Raw genomic sequence first — 24,748 nt, forward strand, 5'->3', positions numbered from 1 at the left:
ACAGTGTGAAATGGGTCGACGAGTATTCGTCGAGTTTGAGGACTGGAAAACAAATGCACATTTTACATTTCACATTTGTGAAAATAAATAATCATTGCCAAGCAAGTGCCGTTATAAAGTACAGGAAATTGAACATGAAAAATTGAAAAAGAAAACTCACTGGCACCTCGGCTATTTATAAACGCACTGCGATCACAGTCTCGAGATGTATGTGTGAACGCCAAAGAGACTGCACACGACTCGACTCATCACAAAGCCTACAGCCTATGCCCATTCACCTTCAGCGAAAAAAGGCCATAAAAAAAAGGAGGGTGGAAGGGTAAGCCACATGAGGAAGAGCCGCCGCCGCAGCAACGTTGAAGGCAGAAGATGAAGTAGAAGTAGTCGAAGTAGACAAGGTTAAGCTATAAAGAATTCATTGTCTACAGTTCAAAGATCGCAAATTGAAAAATTTATACACAGAGTGCGAGAGAAAGAACAAAGAGTGAGATAGAGAGGGATGAAGTGTTCCCAAGTGCATAAGAATATTAATAAATTAAAGGCCGCAGATAAAGCCAAAAGACCAGCCACAAGTTTACACAAATAACCCGAAAGCTGCGCTGGAAAATCACAAAGCTGCAGCAGGTGATGGAGTGTAGAGGAGAGGGAGACTGAAGCTGCTCAGCACGCACGATGCATGTAGCACTTGATGAGATCTTTATTCGTGGCCAAAAGCCGATGCTGTTGTTGCACACATAAGCCACCAGCTAGCCTCAAATCAGCGACTGCACTTGCCATCAAAATTGCCGAGGAGGCAGAAAGAGAGAATCAAGTGTGTGGGTTGCAGCCTGCGCTGGCAAAGTTGATTGCTTGGTTGCACCATGCACCATGCACCGTGCCGCATGCAACATGGTCTTGGACATGGACATGTGTGCTGCTGGCCCCAACGATTAGATGGGCAGGCTGAGTAGCGTGGTGGAGTTGGAAAAGCCTCGCAGTGCGAGCAAAGGTCTAATGAACTTGGGATGAACAAGTCGATGTACTTAGTACTTAATGTGATGAGCAAAAAGCCTGTACTTAAAGCCGACAACTTTTAGGCTGCCAGATGATTGCCAAATAACTGCACGAGTTAGAAGCGACTTCAACTTGAATGCCCAGAAACAATAAAAATTACAGCCTTTTTTTTTGCGCCGCATGAAATCCTTGACATGGTTGCCAAAAACAAGACCGAAAAAAAAGTAAAAAGAAGTCTAGACAGACAAGAAGAGCACGAGAGCACAAACAATGCCAGACGGCTGCCGAAATACACAAGGACCAAGGACCCGCAGCGGAGCGTAGGATACCTTTGGGACGAGCCCAACAATTCAAACAGTTTTGTTTTATTTGCGGGATATGCAAAGCGCTTTTGGATTCGAGGTGAAATCACAACATTCCATGACATAATTCAGCACAAATGAAGCGGCGACTGTCGACCGTTGGCTGGCAAAAGTTCAAGATCGGAGGCTAGTCGAAGGACCGACCGACCGGCTACTAAATGTTGTCTGAGCTCGTGTCCCAATAATTTATATGAAAACAGCGTACAACAACAAGAGAAAAAAAAAAAAAACGAATTCAAATCGAAAAACAACAAGCGACGACAGAAATCGAAAACCAGCAATGTTTTGTCCCTCTCTCAACAACTCAGGGAACTGCATTCCCAACATTGTGGAATCCAATCGAATCGAAAGGGGATCTGAAGTTGAAGTTCGACGTGGAGTTGGAGGCGTTGTCTTTCGATTTCGTTGATGCGTTTTGTGGACTTCGCTGGGAGTTGTCGACTTTAAATGGATTTCTGTTGTAGTTTTATTTTGTTTTATTTGTGATTCGAGTTGTCTACAAGTCGAGTTTATGTTAACATCGACAATCAATGGCTATTAAAAGCCGCGATATATGTTATACATAACTCCATCGTATTGGGAGGTTATCTCGCTGCACAGATTTGTCGTAAGTAAATAAATGCACATCCGCCGTCGCACAATGCCAATTAGCCAAATCCTTAACTTGCCACAAGAGCGCAAACACAAACCGACAGATGATAATGAGACATTTTATATTACGATGAAGTGTTTCCCCCGCCGCTTTCGGTATGAGTAATGAAGCATTGTGAGCATTAAAAATATAAAAACCAGAGCAGAGCCAGGCCACAAAACTGGAGACTGAGATTGCGGTTGGCAATGCCCAAAGTGTACAAGTTAGGCATATAAATTTCCTCATTTTTATAACGTTGCCTGGTCTTTGGCTTTGCTCTCTGCGGCGACCGCCGTGATTTTGTGTTTTTTATTAACTCTTTATGGATTCGCAAGAGGATCTCGATGATGACGGCGACGCAGACGCTGGCGATTAAAACGTTTTTACGACTTAATGAGCCACTCGCCGCATCGTTTGCCAGACGAAGCGGGGCATGTGGGTGCCACATTGCCACTCTGAAAACAGTGCCTGCTACAGCTATGCGCCGCCTCAAAACAATAAAATGATGATAATGATGATGTGGCGCATAGAGGTGACAAAATTATTGTAGCTACAACGGCATCATCCAAGAGTCTCTTCCAACTCCTCCCACTCACACTTCACAATTTCTGTGGCCGAAAAACTTGGACAGCATCTTAGTAAAATAAAAATGTTTACGAGTGCGCCAGGAGCATTTGAGATTAGACACTGAATCGCCAAACACTTTAATGTCTTTCGCCAGGCAATTAGGCAAAATAAAAACGAAAGAAAAAGCCAACTGCGTTAGCCAAACTCTGATGTTTGCGTTCAGATATCTTTTTGGCCAAATTGAGCTGAAAGCAAAGCAAGTGCTTGCTGATTGCGTCGCGATTGCCTAACAACATCATCACTAACAAGCAAACAGCGCAAAACCAGATAAATTACCCATTGAAGAGAGTCCAAATGAATGAGAAAGCTCAAATGTTGCTCATGATTGAGGGACTGTTGCTTTATATAAGGTTGACTTCTAAAGAGGAGAACTTCATGAGAAATATTAGTGGAAGAAAATAGCAATTTATGCTCATCACTTTTATTAATATTAATAATAAGTTTTGAATTTATGCCAACTTCAAGTTTAAAGCTATATTAAAATGTTAAAATTTTTAATCATTGCTTCTGAGGAAGACAACAAAAAACTTTCAGTAGAGTAAAATGTCAAAGTATGGCTCATAAAATAAGTATGCAGAATTTTTAATATTAAAAAAGATTTCTAATATTGCGAAATTGAAGTTTTATCTTACCTGAATATGTTAAAATGTTGAAGCATTATTTCTTAAGAAACCCCAAATTTGATAAAAACAATTAGAATAAATAAATTTTAAAGTGACGCTTTTTAAGAATATATAAATTAATTAGTAGTATTCAAAAATATTTGAAATTTCGAGATTTTGAAGTTTTTTCTTGTCGTAAATATGAAATATAATATATGTACGAATTTTATGTTTAAAACATGTAAGAAACACAGAAAAATGTACCCCTCTACAAATGTTCTATACAACCATATTAAAAAAATATACCGAAAGCCATATTTTTTTGTATTTCAATATAATATTATGTGGCAATTATATCCCATTATTTTAATTAGATATGGAATAATAATTAGTTTAAAAAAAATCTTTATATATGTATAAATATCAATTTCTATGTTCTGTGGATATGTACAACGTTTTTATCAAACTCTAAGTATATCGCAGAATAATTAAAACCGAATATTGTGCATTTTTTTATGACTGTGGTTATGTTTTTTATGTCAAGCATTTTAATTTGCAAACACAGTATTATCAACTAGCATTATCATTTTTCACATTTTTCATAAAAATAATTTTTCTAATATCCTTCCTTTTATATTTGTTTTATGCGCTGTTGAAAATAAAATGTTAAATAATAAATTTCCTGAAGAATTAACTTTTAATAAAACGCAGCTGCGGTTAAATTAAATAAACATTTTGAATGTGTAGACTGATATTTTTCTGAGTCATTCAGTTGGCTTCAGTTGAAGAAGTGAAAAGCAAGTTCAACGATTGTCGAATTTCTTCTCACATATATTGTAATTTTGTCATGCACTTTGGAGTGTGTAGACCGCTAACTCGCCCACGACAGCTGCAGCAACTACGAGTACACTCACTTATTCACTCCAGTCTTGGCTTGCAACACCCACGAATGTGATTGTTGCACTGGTTGTTGTTGTTGTTGTTGCTGTTGCAAAGAGTTGTAGTTGGCTTTGGCTGGGTGCAAGTTTAGTTGCTTCAATCAAATCAACGAAAATTTTCACAAACTCAATTTAAATCAAATGCTTTTGCGTCGCAGACACTCACACACATGTGGAAAGGGACGGCAACAGGGGGAGTGAAGGGAGCGGAGATAAAAAAGATTCGAAAAGATGCCATGTTGGCTGTTTTTGGCTCTTTTGGCTGTTTCTCGGTTTTCGGTTGCCGCAGCAGTTTTCCACTGTCTTTGAAGACTTTGATTGTCAATTTGCGATTGTCTCGAAATTGAAGCAACAGCAACAACAACAATAACAACAACAACAGCAGGAAGAACAGCAGCAACAGCCGACAATTCCTTGGTCTGGTTGTGGGTTCTGTCAGTTGCCTTGTCTATTTTTAAGTCGCTCTTATTTTGCCATTGAACGATTGTTGTGTGGTTTCGTAATTGCTGCAAGGGGCGACAGCTCTCCCTTCCCCCCTTCCCTCCGGAAATGCCCAACTTTAAAATTGGTAACGCACAGAGAACAAGAATGAGAGAGACAGAAAGAGAGGCAGAGAGATGTGTCGCTGGCAGGAGCGCAAAAGCGGAAACAAATTTCCCGAAGAGTTACGACTTGAGACCTGAAACACATAAAGAAAAAAATAAAACGGGTTACACTACAAATACCCAAAACGAATACGAATGTGCAGTTTGAGTACTCGCATTGATTGACAGTCGAGCATGGCAATTGGCACTTGCATTAACTTTGATTTGCCTGCAAATTCGGGATACACAGATTGACTACAGATTGGACTAGCGAGGAGCACTCAATGGGAACTCGTGTCCTCTAGCTATAATTTTGCCCCGGCAAATCGATGCGTCAATTAGCGAAATGATTTAGCCACAAATTGCATGAGAAAACAATGTTGCCCAATGTAACAGAAACAAAAGAGAGCGAGAGATCGATATAAATTGTAGGTTCTACGACCTCAGAAAAAAAAAGAATTGCGCTCGCAATTCATCTACTTAGAAGCAATAAATAAAACTCAACATCCGTTTGCCATAAAATTGATGGCTCCAAAAACCAAAAATGCATTTCAAATACACATTTCGAAAAGCAACAAAATCAAACAAAAATAAGAAAACTTGCAAGCTACTCAAAGTAGTACTTCAAATGGTCATAAAAACGGCCGTGCAACGTTTGCAACGCGTGGCATGAACCATGAACCACATTTAATCACACATTTTCCAATGAAACTGCAGCAAATTGTTTATTTAATTTTTAATGTGTGCACAAGACACACACACACACATACTATATAGTAGAGGAGAGGCATGCCACGTTTTGCGTTGTGCAGCACTTCGCTTTACGGCCATTAGCGTATGATTTGTCTTAACAATTAAGCGCAGGCCGCCGAAGAGAGTCCTCTTTGCTGTCTCTCTCTCTCTCTCTCTCTCTGTCTGTCTGTTTTATCTGCATCTTTAAGATACACATGCTGCATGCTACATGCTGCATGTTACAAGCTACATGCTGTTTGTTGCTGCCACAATCGCGAGGCACTTCAAAAGAAATGAATGTGCCTGTTGCCCGTTGCATCTTGCATCTTGCACTCCGTAGTACTTGTTCGATGTGTTTTATTTCTATTCGTGCAACAACTTGAGGCTGAAAGCATCTTCTCTCGTTGTCTGGTGTTTTATGAGTACGCCTAACTGATTGATGCGCCTATTAAACGATTTCTCATTCGCTCAGGGGTCTACTTACGAGCTACGAGTGTGGCGTTATTTTGACGTTAATTGGATTGTTGTTGGCCACAAAAGATGGCCCCAAACAGGAGAGAAAAAATCAGAAGTGTAGGGGGAAAATAATTGAATAATTATTCAATGATTGCTTTCAAATGATTGTGGGTGTTGTGGAAACTCCAAATGTAACTCGGCTGATGAAATGATTAAAAGCAGAGTGAAAGCAACTCAAAATATTTCATTCACAATCCGAGGGATGTTTTGCCAACGTATTTGAGCTCATCATTTATTTATGATTTTAATATTTTGGGCAAATAAAGTGAGATGCTCCTGCGCAAATTTCATTAACAAACACCGGAGTCTAGTTTGAAATTTGTTGCTGTGTTGTTGTTGTGGTTCTTGCTGCCCTTTTTTCATTTAAAAAATAACCCAAATGACATCAAAGATTCATTTTTATCATGTCGAGCAATGAATGTCTGGCTGGCTGGGTCTAAAAGCGAGTCTAGCTCTGTCTCGACTCTCGACTGGTTTTTGAGCCAGAACTGTTTTGCGTGCGACCCGCCTACAGACCAAGACTCGTCTTGTCTCGTCTCGTCGCGTCGCAGCTGTCTGCCTATCATAGATAGTGCTTAAATATTTATAAATTTAAATTCATGGGAAAAACAAAAGCGCCTATCGCCTGACTGACTGGCGACTGCAACAATGTCGCGCATCGCACACACAATTCAACAGAAATTGAGAAATGTCAAAAGGAAATGGCGTAATTTTGTAATTTGCACTCGAGCAAAAAGCAAACGAATTAATCTCATAACTCGCACATGTTCCACTTGGCCCCCATTTGATGCTCTCCACATTCATCGAGCCGCCTTTTGATTTACGTGAAAAATCGCTTATGTGGAAATGTTTTTACATTAAAACATACACACAGCGAGTGAACAACGACTGTAGAATTTATTGAACGCATTTTATGCGAGTGTAATTCTCCATGTTTCCATATATATGTATGATACATATGTATATATTGAAAATGAAAATTTATGGCGCCTTAAAGGCGACACATTCGCGTATGCATGCTAAATGGGGATTAGGCACAGTTTGGTGTGCCCACAAAATGTCTGCCTTGGGGCGACCAGGCATTAAAATGAACTGTCATCGTTTTGATTAACCTCCCTTATACCGCATTGGATTAATATTAAAGCCAGGCACTTTTTGATTGAAAATCCTTCTTAGGAACGCTGCGGCAGCACCTGACCCAAAGTTTATCGCGAAAGTTTAGCGATACTTTTTAATTTCCGCTGCCAAGTTTTTGGCCAACTTCAGACACACCCAGTTTCCCATTGTCTTCTCCGCCAGCTGTGTCCGATTCATTCACAAACATGCGCTGAGTCAGCGCGATCGAGTAATAATAAAAATCAACACACGCCTCCTTGATAAAGGTAAAACTCACAAACTCGAAATTAATTGCTAATTTCAAGGCAAAAAAAAAAGAAGACGAAAAGAACAGCGATCGATGCGGCGTCATAAACCAAGCTTAAAGGTTCGTAAACAAACTGCGAGCTTAGAGGAGGCGGCTTCTCTTTATACCCGCTAGCGATAGAATAGAAGGGTATTATAACATTGTGAAGGTAGAAAATTGTCTTAGTTGCTTTGTCGAATAATTTAGTATATTGTGTACATTCTGGTATGTTTTGAATGTAGTACTATATCATTATACTAAAAACACAACCTATGGTATATTTTAGTATTTTGTGGTATATTAATTTGGCATATATTTATAGTATATTTTGAATGTAGTATTATATACGATAGATATAAACCAAATTAATATACCGCAACAATACTAAAATATACCAAAGGCTATGTTTGGTATATTTTTTATAGTGTTACATTCTAATTTAGTACTTTTGCGGTGTATTTATCCGGTATATTTTCTAAATAATACCGCAATATTTTGCTTTCATCTTTTTCTTTTCATCTCACAGTCGAGTCCACTCGACAGTAGTATTCATACTTTTTTGTCGTTCTCTTCTTTTTTATTATGTTTCACATTTTTGATATTAAAAATATTCCGAAAATAATCCAGAACGTGTGGGATATTCTGGGAATTTGTTTGGAACTCGACTTGACAGTTTTTTCTTCCACAAATTAATTGGCATTTAAAGGCGTTCTTCAGATGCGATGTATGTTATAAATTTCAGCTTGGGTTCACTTAAGAAGTGAAATGAGAAGTGTTTAAGCATTTAGCTTAGCAGATCAAATTGAGATTCGTGTTGATCCCCGCAAACTAAACTATTTATTTTCTAGGCGCTTTTGCTTGATGTTCAGTCAGTTTATGAGCAAAATGAATTATGCTTTGCCGTTCCACGCAAAATCTTAAAAGGATCATTAATAAATATTTCACTCGCTCTCAGCTCTGTCTCGCTTGTCTCGCTCAAGCTTCAGTCCTTGGCTGCCTGTCAAATCCAAAAGGCCTAAGATACACACACACACACTTTGACTGGAGATGGAGTTGGAGAAAGAGCTTAACATATTCACAGTTCGTGTGCCTCCTGGGCGCCCTGTCAGTCAGGCAAAAGCTGAGACTAGAGACTCTGGCGACGCATCGCGCGAATAACATGCAAAAATCCACTTCTACGCTTTTGGGTAATCCGCATTTTAATGACTTATTTTCTCGACTTGCCTTTTGGCAGTCTCCAGTCTCTCGTCGTCGTTGTCGTCTTGTGGCATGAAACACATGTGGAGGGCACTGAGCTCTCTCAGTTGGGATGGAATGGGAATGGGATGTCTTTTTTTTTCTTCTTTTACTTACACCTACAGTTGAGGTTGCCCCAAAAGCGGGCATCATCTCGGTCTCCGCATCTCCCACTCCATAAAATTGTCATTTATTATTTTTGTGAATTATATTTAGACTTGTTCTACTGCGCTGTTTTTGTGTCCTTTGCGCCTTTAAGCAACTCCAGTTCAATTTAAATTTTATTGCAGAATAAATAAGCTACATTTTAGTATGCTTGACTCTGAGATATCCTTTACTTACCAAAGGAAGTATTGGAATTGACACTGTGATATTTAAGTTTCTACTATGACTATACAAAATGAATACTATATAATTCAAGTGGGGAATGACAAAATAAAATTGGTGCCTTTATCGTTTAAGCAACTCCAGCTCAATTTAAATTTAATTTGTAGAAAAAGTAAGCGATAGTAAAGAATATTTGACTTTCAGATATCTTTTACTTCAAAAAGAAAAGAATTGGAAATTGATATTATTATATTTAAGTTTGTGCTGTCAAATTAAAAGTTGTGTCTTGTTGACAATCTCCATTGGAAATTTGGTTGTAACATAAGTAAGTGACAGTCCCGATGCATCGCGATGGTTTGACTGCGAGATAACCTCTATTCAGTAACTGATTTCTTTCTAGTTGTAAATATTAGAAAATTGTTACTATAAAATTCAGGTTGAAAAAGAAAATACGTTCATTTTTTGATTTGAGTAGACATTTTTACAACTATTTTAAAACAGAAAACCCCAAAAACCATTTTGTAGCTCTAATCAGAGTGCTAATCAAGAGCTATAAGATTAATCTTTACTAAAAATGAAAAATATATTTTGATATATGTTCTTCACTGAATTATTATGATATTTTGATTTTTAAAGGTGTTCAAAGAATTCTTCTTTATATCTTTCATATTATAAATTCCTATAATTATTTGCTTAACTCTCACTTATTACCCATTGTTCATACCCTTTTTATCACTTATCCATGGGTATAATTACATCTATTACTGAGGGCAGCGCGTGGTTTATCTCTAAGTCAGTTAGCTCCTCATATTGACTATAATGCACAAATGAAATTAAAAACTTGCAAAATGCAAAATAAATGCACAACCCCTGGCTCCAATTTCCACACTGCAGTGAAATGTTGCACAAGGGTTGAACGGCACACAGAACTCAAAAATTGGGGGAAGAAGGAGAAGAGAGTAAGGTGGAGTAAATGCCAAATGGCACTGCAGTGGCGACTATTAAAATATTTTACAAAATTAACCCTTTTTGCAGGCAGCGCACAGTCACTAGTTAATTTATGTGTGCCCCATGCAACGTTGCAACGTTGCAACAGCAGTGTGGAATACCAGTAACTGTTTGTCATCTGTCGGTCTGTCTGTCTGTCCGTGCCTCTGTCTGTCTGTGTGTTTTCTGTCTGTCTGTTCTCTATTTATCTGCTGCTCGAAGTTCAGTTTCAGGAGCGACTGAGCCCCCGTGTTTGCTGATTAATTGCAAATTGCTGGGGTGTCTGCTGCCCGGGCGAAACCACATTAAAAGGCATAAAGGTCACGGCAAGGAGCGACCAAGTCAAGTCAAGCCATCGATCCCCGGGTTGCAGTCCGCAGTCCGTGCGTATTCCTAGTTTATTATTTTCACTCCCACACCCGTCATTTATGCAAAGTGGCGCACCAGGACCTGCCATCGCAATGGTAACAGCAACAGCAACAGCAACGGCAACAGCACCCGCAATCAGTCCTCAGTCCAGTGGCCAATCTAGAACCCTGCAGCGCAGCTCGCACCTTTGATGTGCGCGCTCCATGTCGACAAGGACTTTGACAGCAGCAGCACGAGGAGCAGCAGGAGCACCAGCAGCACTTTCATCATTTGGCTTTTGCCATTTGCGCTCTCCCCGGCGCCACTTTTGACCACTTCAGGCAACAGCAAAAAAGGGGTTGCCACTTGACCATTTGCTGCTACCGTTTGCCGCTTCTCCGTACTCCACGCTCCTTCGTCTCCAACTCTAGCTCTTGCCTCTGCACTCAACGTTCGGTCTCTGAGCTCGCTTCAGGTCACTCAGTCAGCGCTTTGGCAGCTGTTAAGTGTTTTGTTTTGGCTACCAGCCACCTCTCTCTCTCTCTCTCTCTTTCACTCTCTCTATCTTTGTTTTCGCTCTGTTTATTTCGCGTTTGCTTTTAGCTTGTTTGGCCATTTGCTGTGCGCTACCGCTGCTGTTGTTGTTGTGTTTACTGATTAACTTCGACGACAGCGCGCAAGCCAATGAAAAATTTGTCTAGCATGCTTTTAGGCGTCTTTTCCTTCCTGCACCTAAATACCTGTCTGCGATTCTTATCCATGTAAATTTCACTAGAGGGAAATGAGAACTGCAACGGAAGTGGTTACTCTTATTTACTTGTCTAGCATTTTGCCAGAGCTCTAGTCAATTGTACGCCTCAACCTGATAAGCAGGCAGCTAATGAAGGAGCCTCTGGGTTCGAACACTTACCCACACAAACACCCACACCCACAGATACACACCCACCGCACTCTAGTCGAGGGACAAGCAAACCACGCTATCCACAAAAACCAAACCGACGCAACGCAAAAGTAAAGTTGAAAGCAAATCTCAGTCGGGGGATGGAATGGGGTGAAAAATGGTAGGCAAATGCATTCATTAATAAATTATCGAGGCATACAAAACCTCAAACTAAAACAGCAGCCGCATGCAGAAAGCATAGAAAGCACAAAGCAAAAGGAAGGGACAAGAATGTATACAAACCGCCGCAGCCACCGTTCACAGCAACAACAACAACAAGAACAACAGAAATCAGAGCAAAGGACCAAAGGACGATATCATTACGTATACGTAAAACTTCCGCCTTAGAAATTCAATTAAACTAATAAATTTTCCATTATCCTTATCGGTGGCAGAGTTTCCATCGAAGCAGAGGCTGCGTGTGTCTGTGTATGATGGTGGTCAGGGGAAGGCGTGGTAGTGGGCGGAGTGCAGGGTGCAGGCAGCACAAATTTAAATGCGTCTAAAGCAAACATAAAGAAGCACACACTCAAACATAGACATAGAGAACTAAGGGACGAACACATGTGTAAAAATAACAGCAGCAAGCAGAGCAACAACAACGACAACAAATAGCAACAATTTGCATAAATTAAAACTTAAAATCAAGCGACGACACACAAAACACGGCCCAACCTCTGAAGTTGCATACAACATACTACAAAGGGATAGTCGACGATACCATCACAACAAATACCTAAATTTAGCAATAAAATATAATAATATGAAATGTAATAAAGAAGCTTTTTGATAGATTAATTTGATTAGTTATTAGAAAATATTTTTAATATTTTTTAAATGGACTTTAAAAACATTTTTTCTTATGGCGAAGTAAATTTAACTACTTATTTGTAGTTTGACTTAAAGCTCCATAAATAGAAGATGACATCATTGTCTATTACAAATTGTGTTCTATTAATATTTACAAGTCTGATTAATATAAAATATAGCTCAACTTCATAGTTTAATGAAGTTAAGTTGTAGTTTGAAGCAGTAATCAGATATCTATGCTGATATGCTTTGACCTTGTTCGCTTGAAGAACTGTTTGAAGATACTAAAGACAAATTGAGATTAGTTCGTGGGAATAAACATGAGTACATGACAAATTAGTTCAATGAGTTTTGTGACTTAAGATTGGCTTCGCTGGAAGTCTTTAGCAAGATGCTCTGAGAGCTTAGATTTTTCTTGTATTAATGTTAATTGTTTATGTTAATTGTGTCAATAGATGAACTAAAGACTTCACCAATCCAATGATAGAAATTACTTTGGTAATTGTTAGTAGAACTACATTTTTAAATTCTTTGTGAATTTTGAATATTGTGTATATTAATAATTAACAACATCAATAAAAGAACAAATTTCAAGAAATGAAAAAAAATGTCTTAAAATCTTAAATATATTATTTTAATTTTACTCTGAACAACTTTCTGGGATATGATTCAATTTTTTTTAAGTAATGTTTAAAACTTTAAGTATCTTTCATAAATTCGAATATTGAATATCTGAATATTTCTTGAATTTCATACTGATTTTATTTTATTGTTTAATTTATCAGCAATCGAGTTTATAATATTCTATACTAGATTATTAAAAAAAAATAGTATAGAATTATTGAAAATCTTTTAAATTTTGAATAATTAAGACATCGCTAATACTAAAAGTTACTTTCCTAATTGTAAATAGAGATTTTTTAAATTATTTGTTGCATTCTGATTAACTTCCCACTGTGTTTTGCCTAGCCGATAATTCCAGAGCCTTACAAATTGAAAAATGTCAAATAACAAGGCAGAACAGGGTGTCAGGACAGTAAAGGAAGCAGGAGTCGGAGACACGGCACGCATAGGGCGTGCTGACAAGGCGCCGGGGGGCGTGTCGAGCAAAAATTGCAAATGCAAAATTAAAGCTTTGTTGCATTTTGTGTAGTGTTTATATGTGTGTGTGTTTTGTTCATTTAAATTTGAGCACATTAAAGTGCCTGGCGCTGAGACTCCAAGGGGGAGATACTGAATTTACATCAACCCCACTGGAGAGGTCCTAGCGTGAAAGACAGAGAGGGTAAGTGGGTGGGGGGGAGAGGGAAGGCTACTTCAAGTAAATACGACGGCGACATGCCTCAGCTCCGGTTTTTGCATGTGGAGCACCACAGAGCACCGCAGCAGCAGCTGATTTCTTTGTCAGGACAGAGGACATACCACACAACACAGAGCACTGAGCTCAGAGAGAGGACAGGACATACTATAGTCCTAGCTGATGCTGTGGCGGCAGCACAAACACGTAAATTAATCTGACAAGTGATACTTTTGGCCTCGGGCGCTCTCTCTCTCTCTCTCTCTCTCTCTCTCGGTCTCCCTTTGCCCTGCTCTGCCTCGGTCTGGTCCGGTCTTCGGCACACACTCGAGTCAGAGAGAGAGAGAGAACGAGAACGGGGGGAACGTCAAAATGTCGCTGTGCAGGACAGCAGCCATGTGGCAAGCATAAAAGTCCTTTGGACAGCACACACATATCCCCAGGACAATGGACGAACGGACAGGCGGACAGACGGACCGACTGACTGACTGACTGGTCCCTGGCCTGACTTTTTACTTGGCTGCCAGTTGATGAGACGCTGACGTCGACGTCCCCAACGACAGCACTTTTCCCCAGCTGGCCGAAGCACAAGCACAAGTCCACAAGCCATATAGGAACTCTCCAGTGGGTGTCTACTTTTATTTACATGTATTGCAGTTATTTTGTATGTAATTTATTTCCTGACTGCCTGACTCCCTGACTGCCTCAATCCCTGACTGCCTGACTGTCAGTCGGGCAGTGCGTGGGAGAGAGGCTTCTAGGTGCCGCCTCCTAGTTTCTGTGCCCCCTTGACATGGGTTTTGTTTATTGGTTTTTCCACTTGGGAGCTTTATGTGCCTGCTTGCCTCTCATGCAGCTTGCAACTTGCAACTCACAGCCTGCAGTCTGCAGTCCGTTGTCTGCGGCGCTCTTGACGTTGTTGGCTCTGACGGTCAAGTTTGAGTTTTGGTTTTAATGGCCAGGCTGCGGTTGGACAGTAAAGTGGCCACAGGCGTACGTCAAAATGGCGTCAAGTGGGGTGAAGGGGCGAGTAATCATCATGCGAGCGCATATAACATTATTTTATAATAAGATTTGACTTATTACAAGCTACTTTTATTATAATTAAATTTGAAAAATCGTTAGCACCTCACATACAATTTTGTGTATGCTATTATTTATTTTCAAATTATTATTATTATTATTATTATTATTATTATTATTATTATTATTATTATTATTATTATTATTATTATTATTATTATTATTATTATTATTATTATTATTATTATTATTATTATTATTATTATTATTATTATTATTATTATTATTATTATTATTATTATTATTATTATTATTATTATTATTATTATTTTTTATATGTTTGTTTTGAATGAAATTTTAATATTAATTATTTAATAATGTAATAGTTTATCAATATGCCAAATATATCTTTCGGTATATTTTAAAATTTTTATTATATCAAATTAGTATATATTTGGATTGTTCTAAAAATATTTTTCAGTGTGCTTTAGTTTTTTGGGATTATTAATTTGGTATATATTAGGAATATTCTCAATATATATATTTCTGTGTAAATTAGTATTTCGGATATATAAATTTGGTATATATTAGGAATAATACTGGACTTTGCTTTTATTAAAAATGAAAAGTGTGTATTTCACAGTCGAACGCACAAGACTATAGCTTCCTTAAATATTTTTAAGCTATTTGAAGCACTTATGAAGTGCATTCATTTCATTATTATTATTATTTTTTTTTTTTTTTTGAAATAATAACGAAATGGTAACAAAGATAGGTGCACTGTTAAATCATTTCATTATTACAATTGGTTCACTATTTAGAAGACTGTCTCCGTAAAAATAAAAGAAAGTCAACTAAACAAGACCTAAAGGGTACATCTTGAAATCAGAAGCTGTAATTTAACGTTGAATAGTGATAAAGCCTTAAAATTGATTGATTCATAAACCAATTTATACAGTCTATGTAAATTTAGTTAATAAACTTTCGAGTCTTCTTCCTGCATTGCTTCCTGCCAAAAATATAATTACTGAAATCGTCAATTCAGCTGTTCATTGACTGTCGACTTCATTTTCGCATAATTTTTAATGTTGCCTCTCCAAAAGACAACAAAAAAAATGCAGCGGCGACGACAGAGATAAACAATAAACAATCAACAGTATGGACACGAGACAGCAAGACAAAGCTGATGGGCCTGGCACACTTTGCAGCTCGTTAATCAATTAAAAACATTCGCGAATTTGCATAAACAATTTCGCTTGGAGTTATTGTTGTTGGCATCCATGTTGCACTTGCATTCAGTTTGTTTACGGAGGATCGACTTCAGAAATTGATTAAAACATCACGTAATCGCAATCGCAATCGCAACATCGACGGCGACAGCGGCGTCCGCGTCAAAAGGCGCCAACGTCAACGCCGGCGACGCCATCGACTCTCCCTTTCTCCCTCTCTTAATATCTCCGTCTCTCGTCCATTCTCTTGCTCCGTCTCTGTCTGTGGAACGCTGCACGTACGCGTGCGGTTTCTATAATACAAGTGCTTGAACTACGCCCAGAATATGAATAAATTCAATTTGAATTTCTGCGAATTTGCAGCTGATTCAACTGGGGGAACATCGTTCGCACATATATTGAATTTAAATTGTGCCGATCGCAGGCAGACAATCAATAGAGAAAAAGCCAATGACAAATTGAACCAGCTCGCCCATATGGCGATGATGAGCAAGTGACTCACAATGGAACAGCAATTGACCACCAACCTGACCCAACCTGACATCTTATCGGCATCACCATAAATAAACCAAAAGGTACAACCCATCGCAGAGAAATTCCTTGCAAATATCCCGAAACAGTGACAACAAAATAAAAAAGAAAAGAGCGAGGAGAGGGCGACAGCAAAGGGAACTGAGACAGAGACCGTAATTCTTTGCTGCAGTCTTCATAAATTTCAATTTTACATGCAGCAGAAGATGTCAGACCGAGGCTGGCCAAATATGGTTAATGACTTGTTTGTGTGTTGGATTAAATATAAATTATATTTCCCGTGGCATGCACATAAGATTGCAGCACAACGGGAACACGAACGAGTACGAGAAAAACACGTAAGGCGAAACTCGTTTCGTACTGCAGCATGATTAAAATTGTATTCCAATGAAATTTGTTTACATGTCCAGCCAGAGAAACAACACAAAAGGGCCAAGCAAAAGCCAAATTATATACAGAGTAAAACAACAAGCATATCTCATATGTATCTTCAATTTAGCATTCAATTGACTCCCACAATCATTGATGATTTGCTAGCTTGATTGAAAGCTGAACTCGAATCAAATACAACGACATGTTGACACTGGGCCAAAATAATTAGCACAATCTGTGAGCCGAAGATTGCATTAATTGATGGATGATTAGAGCAAATAAACTAATCGAAAACATGAGTTCCATAGTTGAATTTGCTGTATTTGTCATGTGCGCCAATTAATCAGGACAACATTTTGCGGCAGTCTATTCCAGAGACCAGCAAACATATGCGCCGCAATGAATCAAAATGTTTGGGAAAATGAGAAAAGGCTGCTCACAAAAATAAAATAAAATTAATTTACAATGAAAATGTGTGGAAATTTATGGCGGGAGACGGGAGCACAACATGCTGTTAAAAAATTGACCAAAACATAAGTTCAACGATGCGTATGAGTAATGTATGTGTGTGCAAAGGGGGAAAGGGGGAGTGTGTGTCTGAGAGATCTGGCTGGAAAATATGTTGGCAAATAAATAAAAATATGCGTACAGTATAAATGACGTGCTCTTAGTCCTGAGCACATCATAGTAGAAGAAGACGAAGGACGACGACGACAGGAAACTGCATGAAATTGCTTAAGTTGCCTGTCGTGGAAAGGCAAGAGGAGAGGACGAGGGCGAGGGTGAGGGTGAGGGTGTAGAAGTTGTTGCCAAGCGAACTTGAAAGCTGCCGACGATCAATAATTCTCGCACAAAGTTATGCAAAGTTGTCAGGCTGAAGGTTCGCAAAATCCCAGCACATGTTTATGGAAAATGTAAACGAACAAAACGAAACGAAACATCGAGAATGAATCTGCAGCCGGAAATCGAATGTCTGTCAGTGGGAAATTTATATAAACAGAGCAGAGAGTTGTTTGGTTGTTGGTAAGTAGCTTGGCGCCGGCTCCTAGTAGCTCTTCAAATCAAGCTGCCGCCTGGTCCAGTGTGCTCTCTTGCCTGTCCCAACATAATTTATGCAAATAAGTCGACACACGCAATGTCTGCGAGAGGCAGCAGCAACATACCGCTTCTCTTCTCTCCTCCTCCACCTCCTTCTTCTCTAGGCAGAGCAATGAATCATATGGCAAAAGGCATTTGACGGCTGCAGCAGAGCTATTGTAATAGGCCCGTTGGGTGCCACTGCCACGTACGCAAACGTGGCGTATGCGTAATGCACTCAGACACCCAGATACACACAAGACACACTTGACACTGACGATTCCAGCGAAATATTTTTGAAACGTCCAAAAACTTTTGTGGCTGAAGTTTCACACATTTGTCTGGCTCGCTTGTGAGTGATGTTTTGAGTGCTGTTTGGCATTAGATTCTCGTTGCCACTTACCTGCAAGTAGATAAGAAGAAAAAGAGAGAAAAATATTATTAGCTAACGTCGTGGCGATAAACTAACTCAGCTAATCGTGTGCTTAGACCTAAATCAAGTGCAGTCTCAATTACGCTGAAGGGATTTCTTCGTGGAAGGCGCATAAATTAGGGTCTTAAGCCTGGGCTAAGAACGCTCTAATGAGGCCTGAGCGTGAACCTTTAGCCTCGCCTGCTGCTGTTGCTGCCAGCATTTTGCATGTAATCAAGGAGTCCATGTGCGAAGCGCTCATGCATGACCTCTTTAGCTCTCTCTCACTGCTGCTGTTGCTGCTGCTAATCCAACAACTTGACTACCATTACACTTGGCCAAAAGGTTCACCAAAAAAAAGAGAAAAAAAGTATAGTACGTAGGAGAAAAGAAAAGAAAATGCGTTCATTTGCTCAATCGTGCACTCGAAAATGTCAATTTACATTTGCGGCTGGCAATGTGCTCCCCATGGAGCTTCATGGAGAGGCGTCTCCCTTGTGGCCGGGTGGCGGGAGAACTGTGGGGAAATGGTGAAACGGTAAAATGGTAAATGAGAGGCCAGAGTGAGCTTAAGTTGACTTTAACGCCTGAATGCATCTGTGTGAAGTGTGTGCTAGGAAAAAGGACTCGGCATAGAGTGAAAGTTTTCATTGCGCAAACTTTTTATTAAAGTCAGCAGAAATCGCTGTGAATGCCAGTTTAGTTTTAGGTTTCTCTTCCTCTCCCTCGCTTTCCCTCCGTTTCACCCTCTGTGTGTGTGCGTGTGTGTTTGACAATGTGGGCGTGGCAGCTGGGCTGTCTGTTGCTCGCTCTCTCTGGTCAAGTTAATTTGTATGTGTGGCCGTAAACTTTGCCAGCTTAGACTTGCAACACGCCCATCTGGGCATTGGCCATTCCTGACCGATTGGATGGGCAGCAGGCAGCAGGCAACAGCTCTTGGACATCCTCTTATGATATCTCAAATGTCCAGTTGCCAAATCCGAGTGAGTTTTTACTTACGAGCTCCTTCTCACCCTCGACGAATGGCCACAATGTGTGAATTTTGTTGGCTTATTGCTTTTGTATGCCGCATAATTGCTGACTTCTTTTGCACATTCACACACATCATTGAACAGCCTTCTGTGTGTGTGTGTGAGTGTGTCTGTGCGTAGTTGTTGGACATTTTGTCCTTGAGCATGACGCATAAATCATAAGGCTCCAAAATTTATGCTTCGTTGCATTTCTGATGTCCGCAATCGAAGGACGCACTAGCTCAAGCTCTCCATCTTCTTCTACTATTTCGGCATTCAGCTCTCTGTTTTGTGGCTTCGGTTGGGTTCTCTCAAATGTTTGGTCAGTGGGTAAAATAGATAACAAGCTAAACAGTTGCTGAGCTGCAGACTTCAAAGTGAATAACATGTTTCTCTTTCTTCCCCAAAAATTGGGAAAAAAGTAGAAATTCAATTCCATCGCCAGTTCGATTGGCACAATGGGAAATTTAAGCAGGTGTGCTACTTAAATATTTTGTACAAGTACTAAAAATTAATAAATGAATATTGATATTAAATAGAAAAGATTTCCAATGACCTTTCTCTACCGTGTTTTCGAGATATAAAATAATATTCTAGAGTGTCTTAAAAACTAATGAAAAAGTTTCACTTGGTACCAAATAAGTAAAAAGAAGTATATACTTAAGTTTCAAAACTTGTTTATATAAAAAAATATAGAAATTTAATTCCCAATTCAACAATAAACTGAAAGCGAATGTAAAGTAATATAAAAAAAACTTTTGAAAATGTTTCTAACAATTTGAAAAATTCGGTTTTACATGAGAAACTGAGTCTTTATTAGATATTCATTTTTATTTAAAAATTGAACCATATTATTTATCTCTTTTTTTTACATTCCTTGCTTAGTCTACCAGTTTAATCCCCCAATAAACTGCAAATATCCCCCACAGTGTTTTCCCCACTCCAACGCTGCGTATGAGTAACGAGGTGTGCAATGCCAGGGTTACCAAACCCGCTGCCAAGGTGACCCTCGCTTGCGGTCTAAACAAGGCAAAACAAACAAACCGGAGACCGCATAGTTACTATCTCAACTGCTGTACACATTTTGAACGCAGTGAAAATATTCCATCCACAGTGAATTGAAGCCAAATTTTTGGAGCAACATCTTCTTGCAACATGCCTTGTCTATCGGCCTGCAATGTGCGTTTTGTGAGCGCCGAGGCGCAGCTGAAGCAACGATGCCAAGAACTGAGAGCACGGGCCCAGACTGCAGCCTATCGTCCGCCTCCGGGTGGCTTTAGACCCATGACATCGATGGCCGCCAATCCGCCCAGTTATATGAGCTTTCGACGACGCAGCGAACAATTTGCTGCCTTCGATCAGAAGCAATTAAAGCGCAATGAACGCGAACGGCGACGCAATCAAGGTGCCAAGGAGTTGGTGCTGCGACCCGCCGAGCTCAAGCGGCTGAAGCAACAATGTCAGGTGGTGAGCATCGATGACAAGCTGCAGGCCATCGAGAGGAGCGAAACAGAACATCGCCGGCAACTGCAGCTAGTCGAAGAGACGAAGCAACGCTTCAAGGCCATCGATGCGGCACGCAAGGCGGAAAAAGTGGAGCCGCAATGCGAGGAGGTGAGTGCCGCCTTGGAGGAGCAGAACACGGTATTGAGTCGCGCTCTCCTGGCAAAGCAGGAGCAGGAGGAGGATGTAAAGCGCATCAATCGCATGATACTCGATGCCAAGTGCAAGGCGGTGCGTGAGGCGCAGATCCAAGAGAAGCAGCAAATGGCTAAAGCGTTGCGTGAAGATGATGAGCGTCTGGCCAAAATGGTCAACGAGCGCGCAAAGCAAGCACTGAGCGCTGAAGACGAACGCGAACGTTTGGAGATCGAGAAGCGAGCAAAGTACGCGCAGGACATTCGTCAGCAGCTGAGTGAGCGCGAGAATCAGCGATTCCTTGAGGCACAACGTGTGGCCGCCGAGGCCAAGCATTTGAAGAAGGCGACAGAGTTGATACGCGAAGAGGAGGAGCGACAGCGCAACTTCATACAGCTGAGGAAACTCCGTTTTCGTGAGGAGCTGCAACGCATACGTGAGATGTCCAGCGTGTTCAAGACAATGCTCATCGAGCAGGAGCGTTTGGCCGAGCTGCGTGTGGCGGCCTATATGCGTGAGAAGCAGGCCAAGGAGCGTCAGCTCAAAGACACACAGAAGCTACTGAAGAAGGAGTTTGAGCGACGACAGCAGCGCATCTACACAATCGCAGCCGAGGCGCAAGAGACACGCGAAACCAACGAGGAGCTAAAGTATCTCAAGGAACGCAATCGCGTGGAGCGCGAGTATCGTCAGCGAGAGAAGGAGGCAGCGATGGCCAAGAGACTGGCCGAACGTGATCTCCTCGAGTCGCGTGCTCAGCAGGCGCAGGAGATGAAGCAACGCATTGCCCAGGAGATTGCCCATGCCGAGGAGGAGTTCAACAAGGTGCTGGAACGCATGCGTGACGAGGAGGAGAAGCAACGACGCTTGGATCGCGAGCGTGAGGAGCGCAGTCAAGTCTATAGACGTGATCTCAAGCAGCAAATGACGGAGAAGGAGGCGGAGCGACGACGACGCGCTGACATCGAGCAGGATCGAATGCAAAAGTGGTTGGAACAGGAGCAGCAACGAGATGCGAACATCAAGCATGTGATCAGCTCGAAAATCGCAGCAATGCGTGAGAATTGTCTGCCAGAGAAATATTTAAAAGAGGTGGAGAAGCAGCTGAAGAACATTCAAAGCTCGCGCAATCGCAATCGCATACGCTGAAGCGGTTAGAAGCGGCATAGCTTGCGGCAGTTGTCGCAGTCAATTTGTATTAACATAGCGCGCCTAGAAGTATGCAACACTTTTCTACCACCTTGCCATGTGAACTTGAACTTTGCTGAATTACGTATAATAAATTAAGATATGCACCACACAATAATGTACTTAAATAATTGATCGAAATATGGTTTACTCAATAAAATGAACCACAAAACTGTGGCAATCGTAAAATGTCGATTTAATAGTGAAGCTTAAGCAAATTTAAGCTTCCGCCTGAAAGTATGCTACAGGAATTGGGCAACCGCAGCTTAAGTTGCCTGGAAATGAAATCAAAGGCATTGACGCTATAACCATGACATTGTTGCGTGCTCACAGTTATTCACATCCAGATCCAACTAAAGACCTTTCAATCCCACACGCACACACACACACACACACACACACACACTCACACGCAAACACATTCACATGGCGCTAATTTCTAACCAGCTGGGTGCTCAGTTTGCCATTCCAAAGATGTCTTGGCCTAACTTGGCTGACTCTGGCAGCTCGAGGCAGTCACAAACACACACCACAAACAATTACGAGAGACGAGAGTTGTGCACATGCCAAAAAACTACGCCTCACTACCGTGAAAAAGTGGTAGCAACTTTTGGCTACAATAAAATTTTATTATGCCACACACATACGCAACGAAACACACATGTGTAGAATAGAGTGTGGGGCGAGCGGGAAGGGAGGCAAACAAAGCAGCAACTGACGCTGAAACTGAAGCTCAAGATGCCTTGCGTCGATGCTAGCGTCTCAGCCTCAGTCGCCGTCGACAACGAAGAACTCTTGTGCATGGTTCAATTATCGTATTTCATGATTCGTTAAATTTTCGCATACGCCAAAAAAATACGCAAGACATTGCTAGAGAGACCCCCAAAGAGACCTCCACCTCTCTCTTCCCGTCCCTGTGCCAGTCCCTGTTCCTGCATATGATTCCTGCAATGCTCCTTTCCCTCCACACCCCCTTCCTAACAGTGCGGGCAAAGAAAAGCCAAACTGAAAAACAGGTTTTCCCATAGCAACCATTGTGATGTCTACCTACAATGAAGTTGACGCTGGAGACGGCATGGAAAACTGGCAGACTCTCTGGCTGGTTGCCTTCGGTTCGCTTCGCTCTCGCATGTGGCAGTAATAATTCCAATGACAATAAACGTTGTCGTATTTACAAGTACTAACACACACACACACACACACACACTCGCAGACTCCCGCACACTGACATGAATTGATGAGAAAAGTTTTTGAGGAAATGTCAATAGAGTCGCTGAGACAAACTATGCATCGATGTCGACGTCAATGCTGATGTCGAAGCTGATGCTGATGTGCGGCATGTGAGGCAAAGAAGTCTGTCAGCAACAGTGGAAAACTGTGAAAAGATTCCAACAACATTATTGAATCGCATAATCCGTTAATATAATAATGTAAACAGTAAAACAAAAACGAAATACACATAAAGAACAAATTGAACTCAATATTGAATAATTAGAAGTCTGTCTATATCATTGAATTTCAAATTTTTTAAATTTTAGTCAACGATATTATGTACTAGTAGAAGCAGACTTTTTACTATTACTATTACTAGTATTGGAAGACCTAAAATGAGCATGAAATTTATCGAAATGAAATTTCAAATAAATGTTTATATGCAGACATAATAATATTTGATTTCACTTCATAATTTTAGTTATAAATAAATTTGTATTCCATCGCAAATCTCCCTTCCAACTCCAGCGATTCGAAAGTATTTTTTTTTTGGCCCACTGTTTGGCAGGATTCGTTGGCATTTATAAATATCATGTGCGGCAAAAGGTAAAAAGCCAAGAAACAGATATTGTAATTGGAAAAATAGTAAAATGCAGCTGCTGCATTGCACTCAATGGCACACACACACACACAGACACACGCATACACATGCCCCACCCTCAAAAAACTAGACGAAATTTATCTGCAAGATTGCACACAATTGTTTTGTATTAGTAAAGAGATCTTTTGTTGCCCCCCTCCATATGCGAGTATTCGAATATGCGAATGGTATGGTATTGGTATCTTCGAGTAGCAACGAGTATCTACGATATGTGTGCTTAAAAATAAATTGCTCGGCTTTAGTTTTGCGTTTTATTTCTATGGCTTTTCTCGCTGTGGTTTTCGCTTTTGCCTCTGCGGTTTTCGCATCTGTGTGGACCACAAAAGTCTTTTGTCGTTGTACTTGAAGGCAGTTCAAAAGCGGCAGATATCTGTATCTCAGTATCCGTATCTCGCTGTAAATGTATCTCCAAAGTGTATGCATATCTAGGTGAATAGGTAATGCGCCTCAATTGCACAAATTTAAACATCAATCGTACGTTTCCCTGACATGCTAACTACAAGTACTTGTAAGTATTATCTAGCGTATAGTGTGTGGGCGGTGGGGAGGGAAGGTAAGGTAAAAATCAATATATACGAGAGCGGAAATAAGTAGATTGGCAATTCACTTAATTATGCCAATGCAAAATACGAATACGAATGCGAGCAGAGTTCCATCAAAATGGATTTGCGGCAAGCAAATACTACATGGAGGTCATACAAGAGCAACTGAGCAAATTGATTTCGGTTGCTTAAATAGCATTATGTAATTATCAATCAAATAGAAAATCTATAAGAGAGCAATCACTCAATATCCGCAACTGTTGCTTATCGAGTGTATTTTCAGTATAAACAAATTTCAAGCGAATATTCTTTTGAACACTAACGAAAAATATAATGCAGTCATTCTCCATAAAGTAATGATAGGTTTTATGATGATTTATAAAGAATTCATAAAGTTTTCTTATATAAAAATTTCTAATTTAGGCCAATAGTTTCCATATCAGATATATGATATGGAAACAGTATTGCAATTCAATTGAATTGTGTTGTGGGCAGAATGTGAAGTACATTTTTATAATACA

The 24,748-nt window shown here is 40.2% G+C and overlaps 2 protein-coding genes across 2 annotated transcripts in view; both read left to right on the forward strand.

Moving 5' to 3' along the window:
• The window catches only part of LOC117567874 (putative phosphatidate phosphatase), an 80,107-nt gene that overhangs the window by 34,808 nt on the left and 20,551 nt on the right, over nt 1-24,748 (forward strand). The gene's annotated exons all lie outside the window — the stretch shown is intronic.
• Nucleotides 19,928-21,893, forward strand: LOC117567870 (trichohyalin). The gene has a single exon (XM_034248137.2). It carries the CDS (start codon nt 20,142-20,144, stop codon nt 21,771-21,773), a length of 1,632 nt encoding a protein of 543 aa, XP_034104028.1. The 5' UTR covers nt 19,928-20,141; the 3' UTR covers nt 21,774-21,893.

The sequence above is a fragment of the Drosophila albomicans genome, chromosome 3 (assembly GCF_009650485.2).
Source record: "Drosophila albomicans strain 15112-1751.03 chromosome 3, ASM965048v2, whole genome shotgun sequence".
NCBI classification, from domain to species: domain Eukaryota; kingdom Metazoa; phylum Arthropoda; class Insecta; order Diptera; family Drosophilidae; genus Drosophila; species Drosophila albomicans.

Bases quoted from the DNA above. Each gene is read 5' to 3' on its own strand.
- LOC117567870 (XM_034248137.2), top strand. From the start codon at position 20,142: ATGCCTTGTCTATCGGCCTGCAATGTGCGTTTTGTGAGCGCCGAGGCG.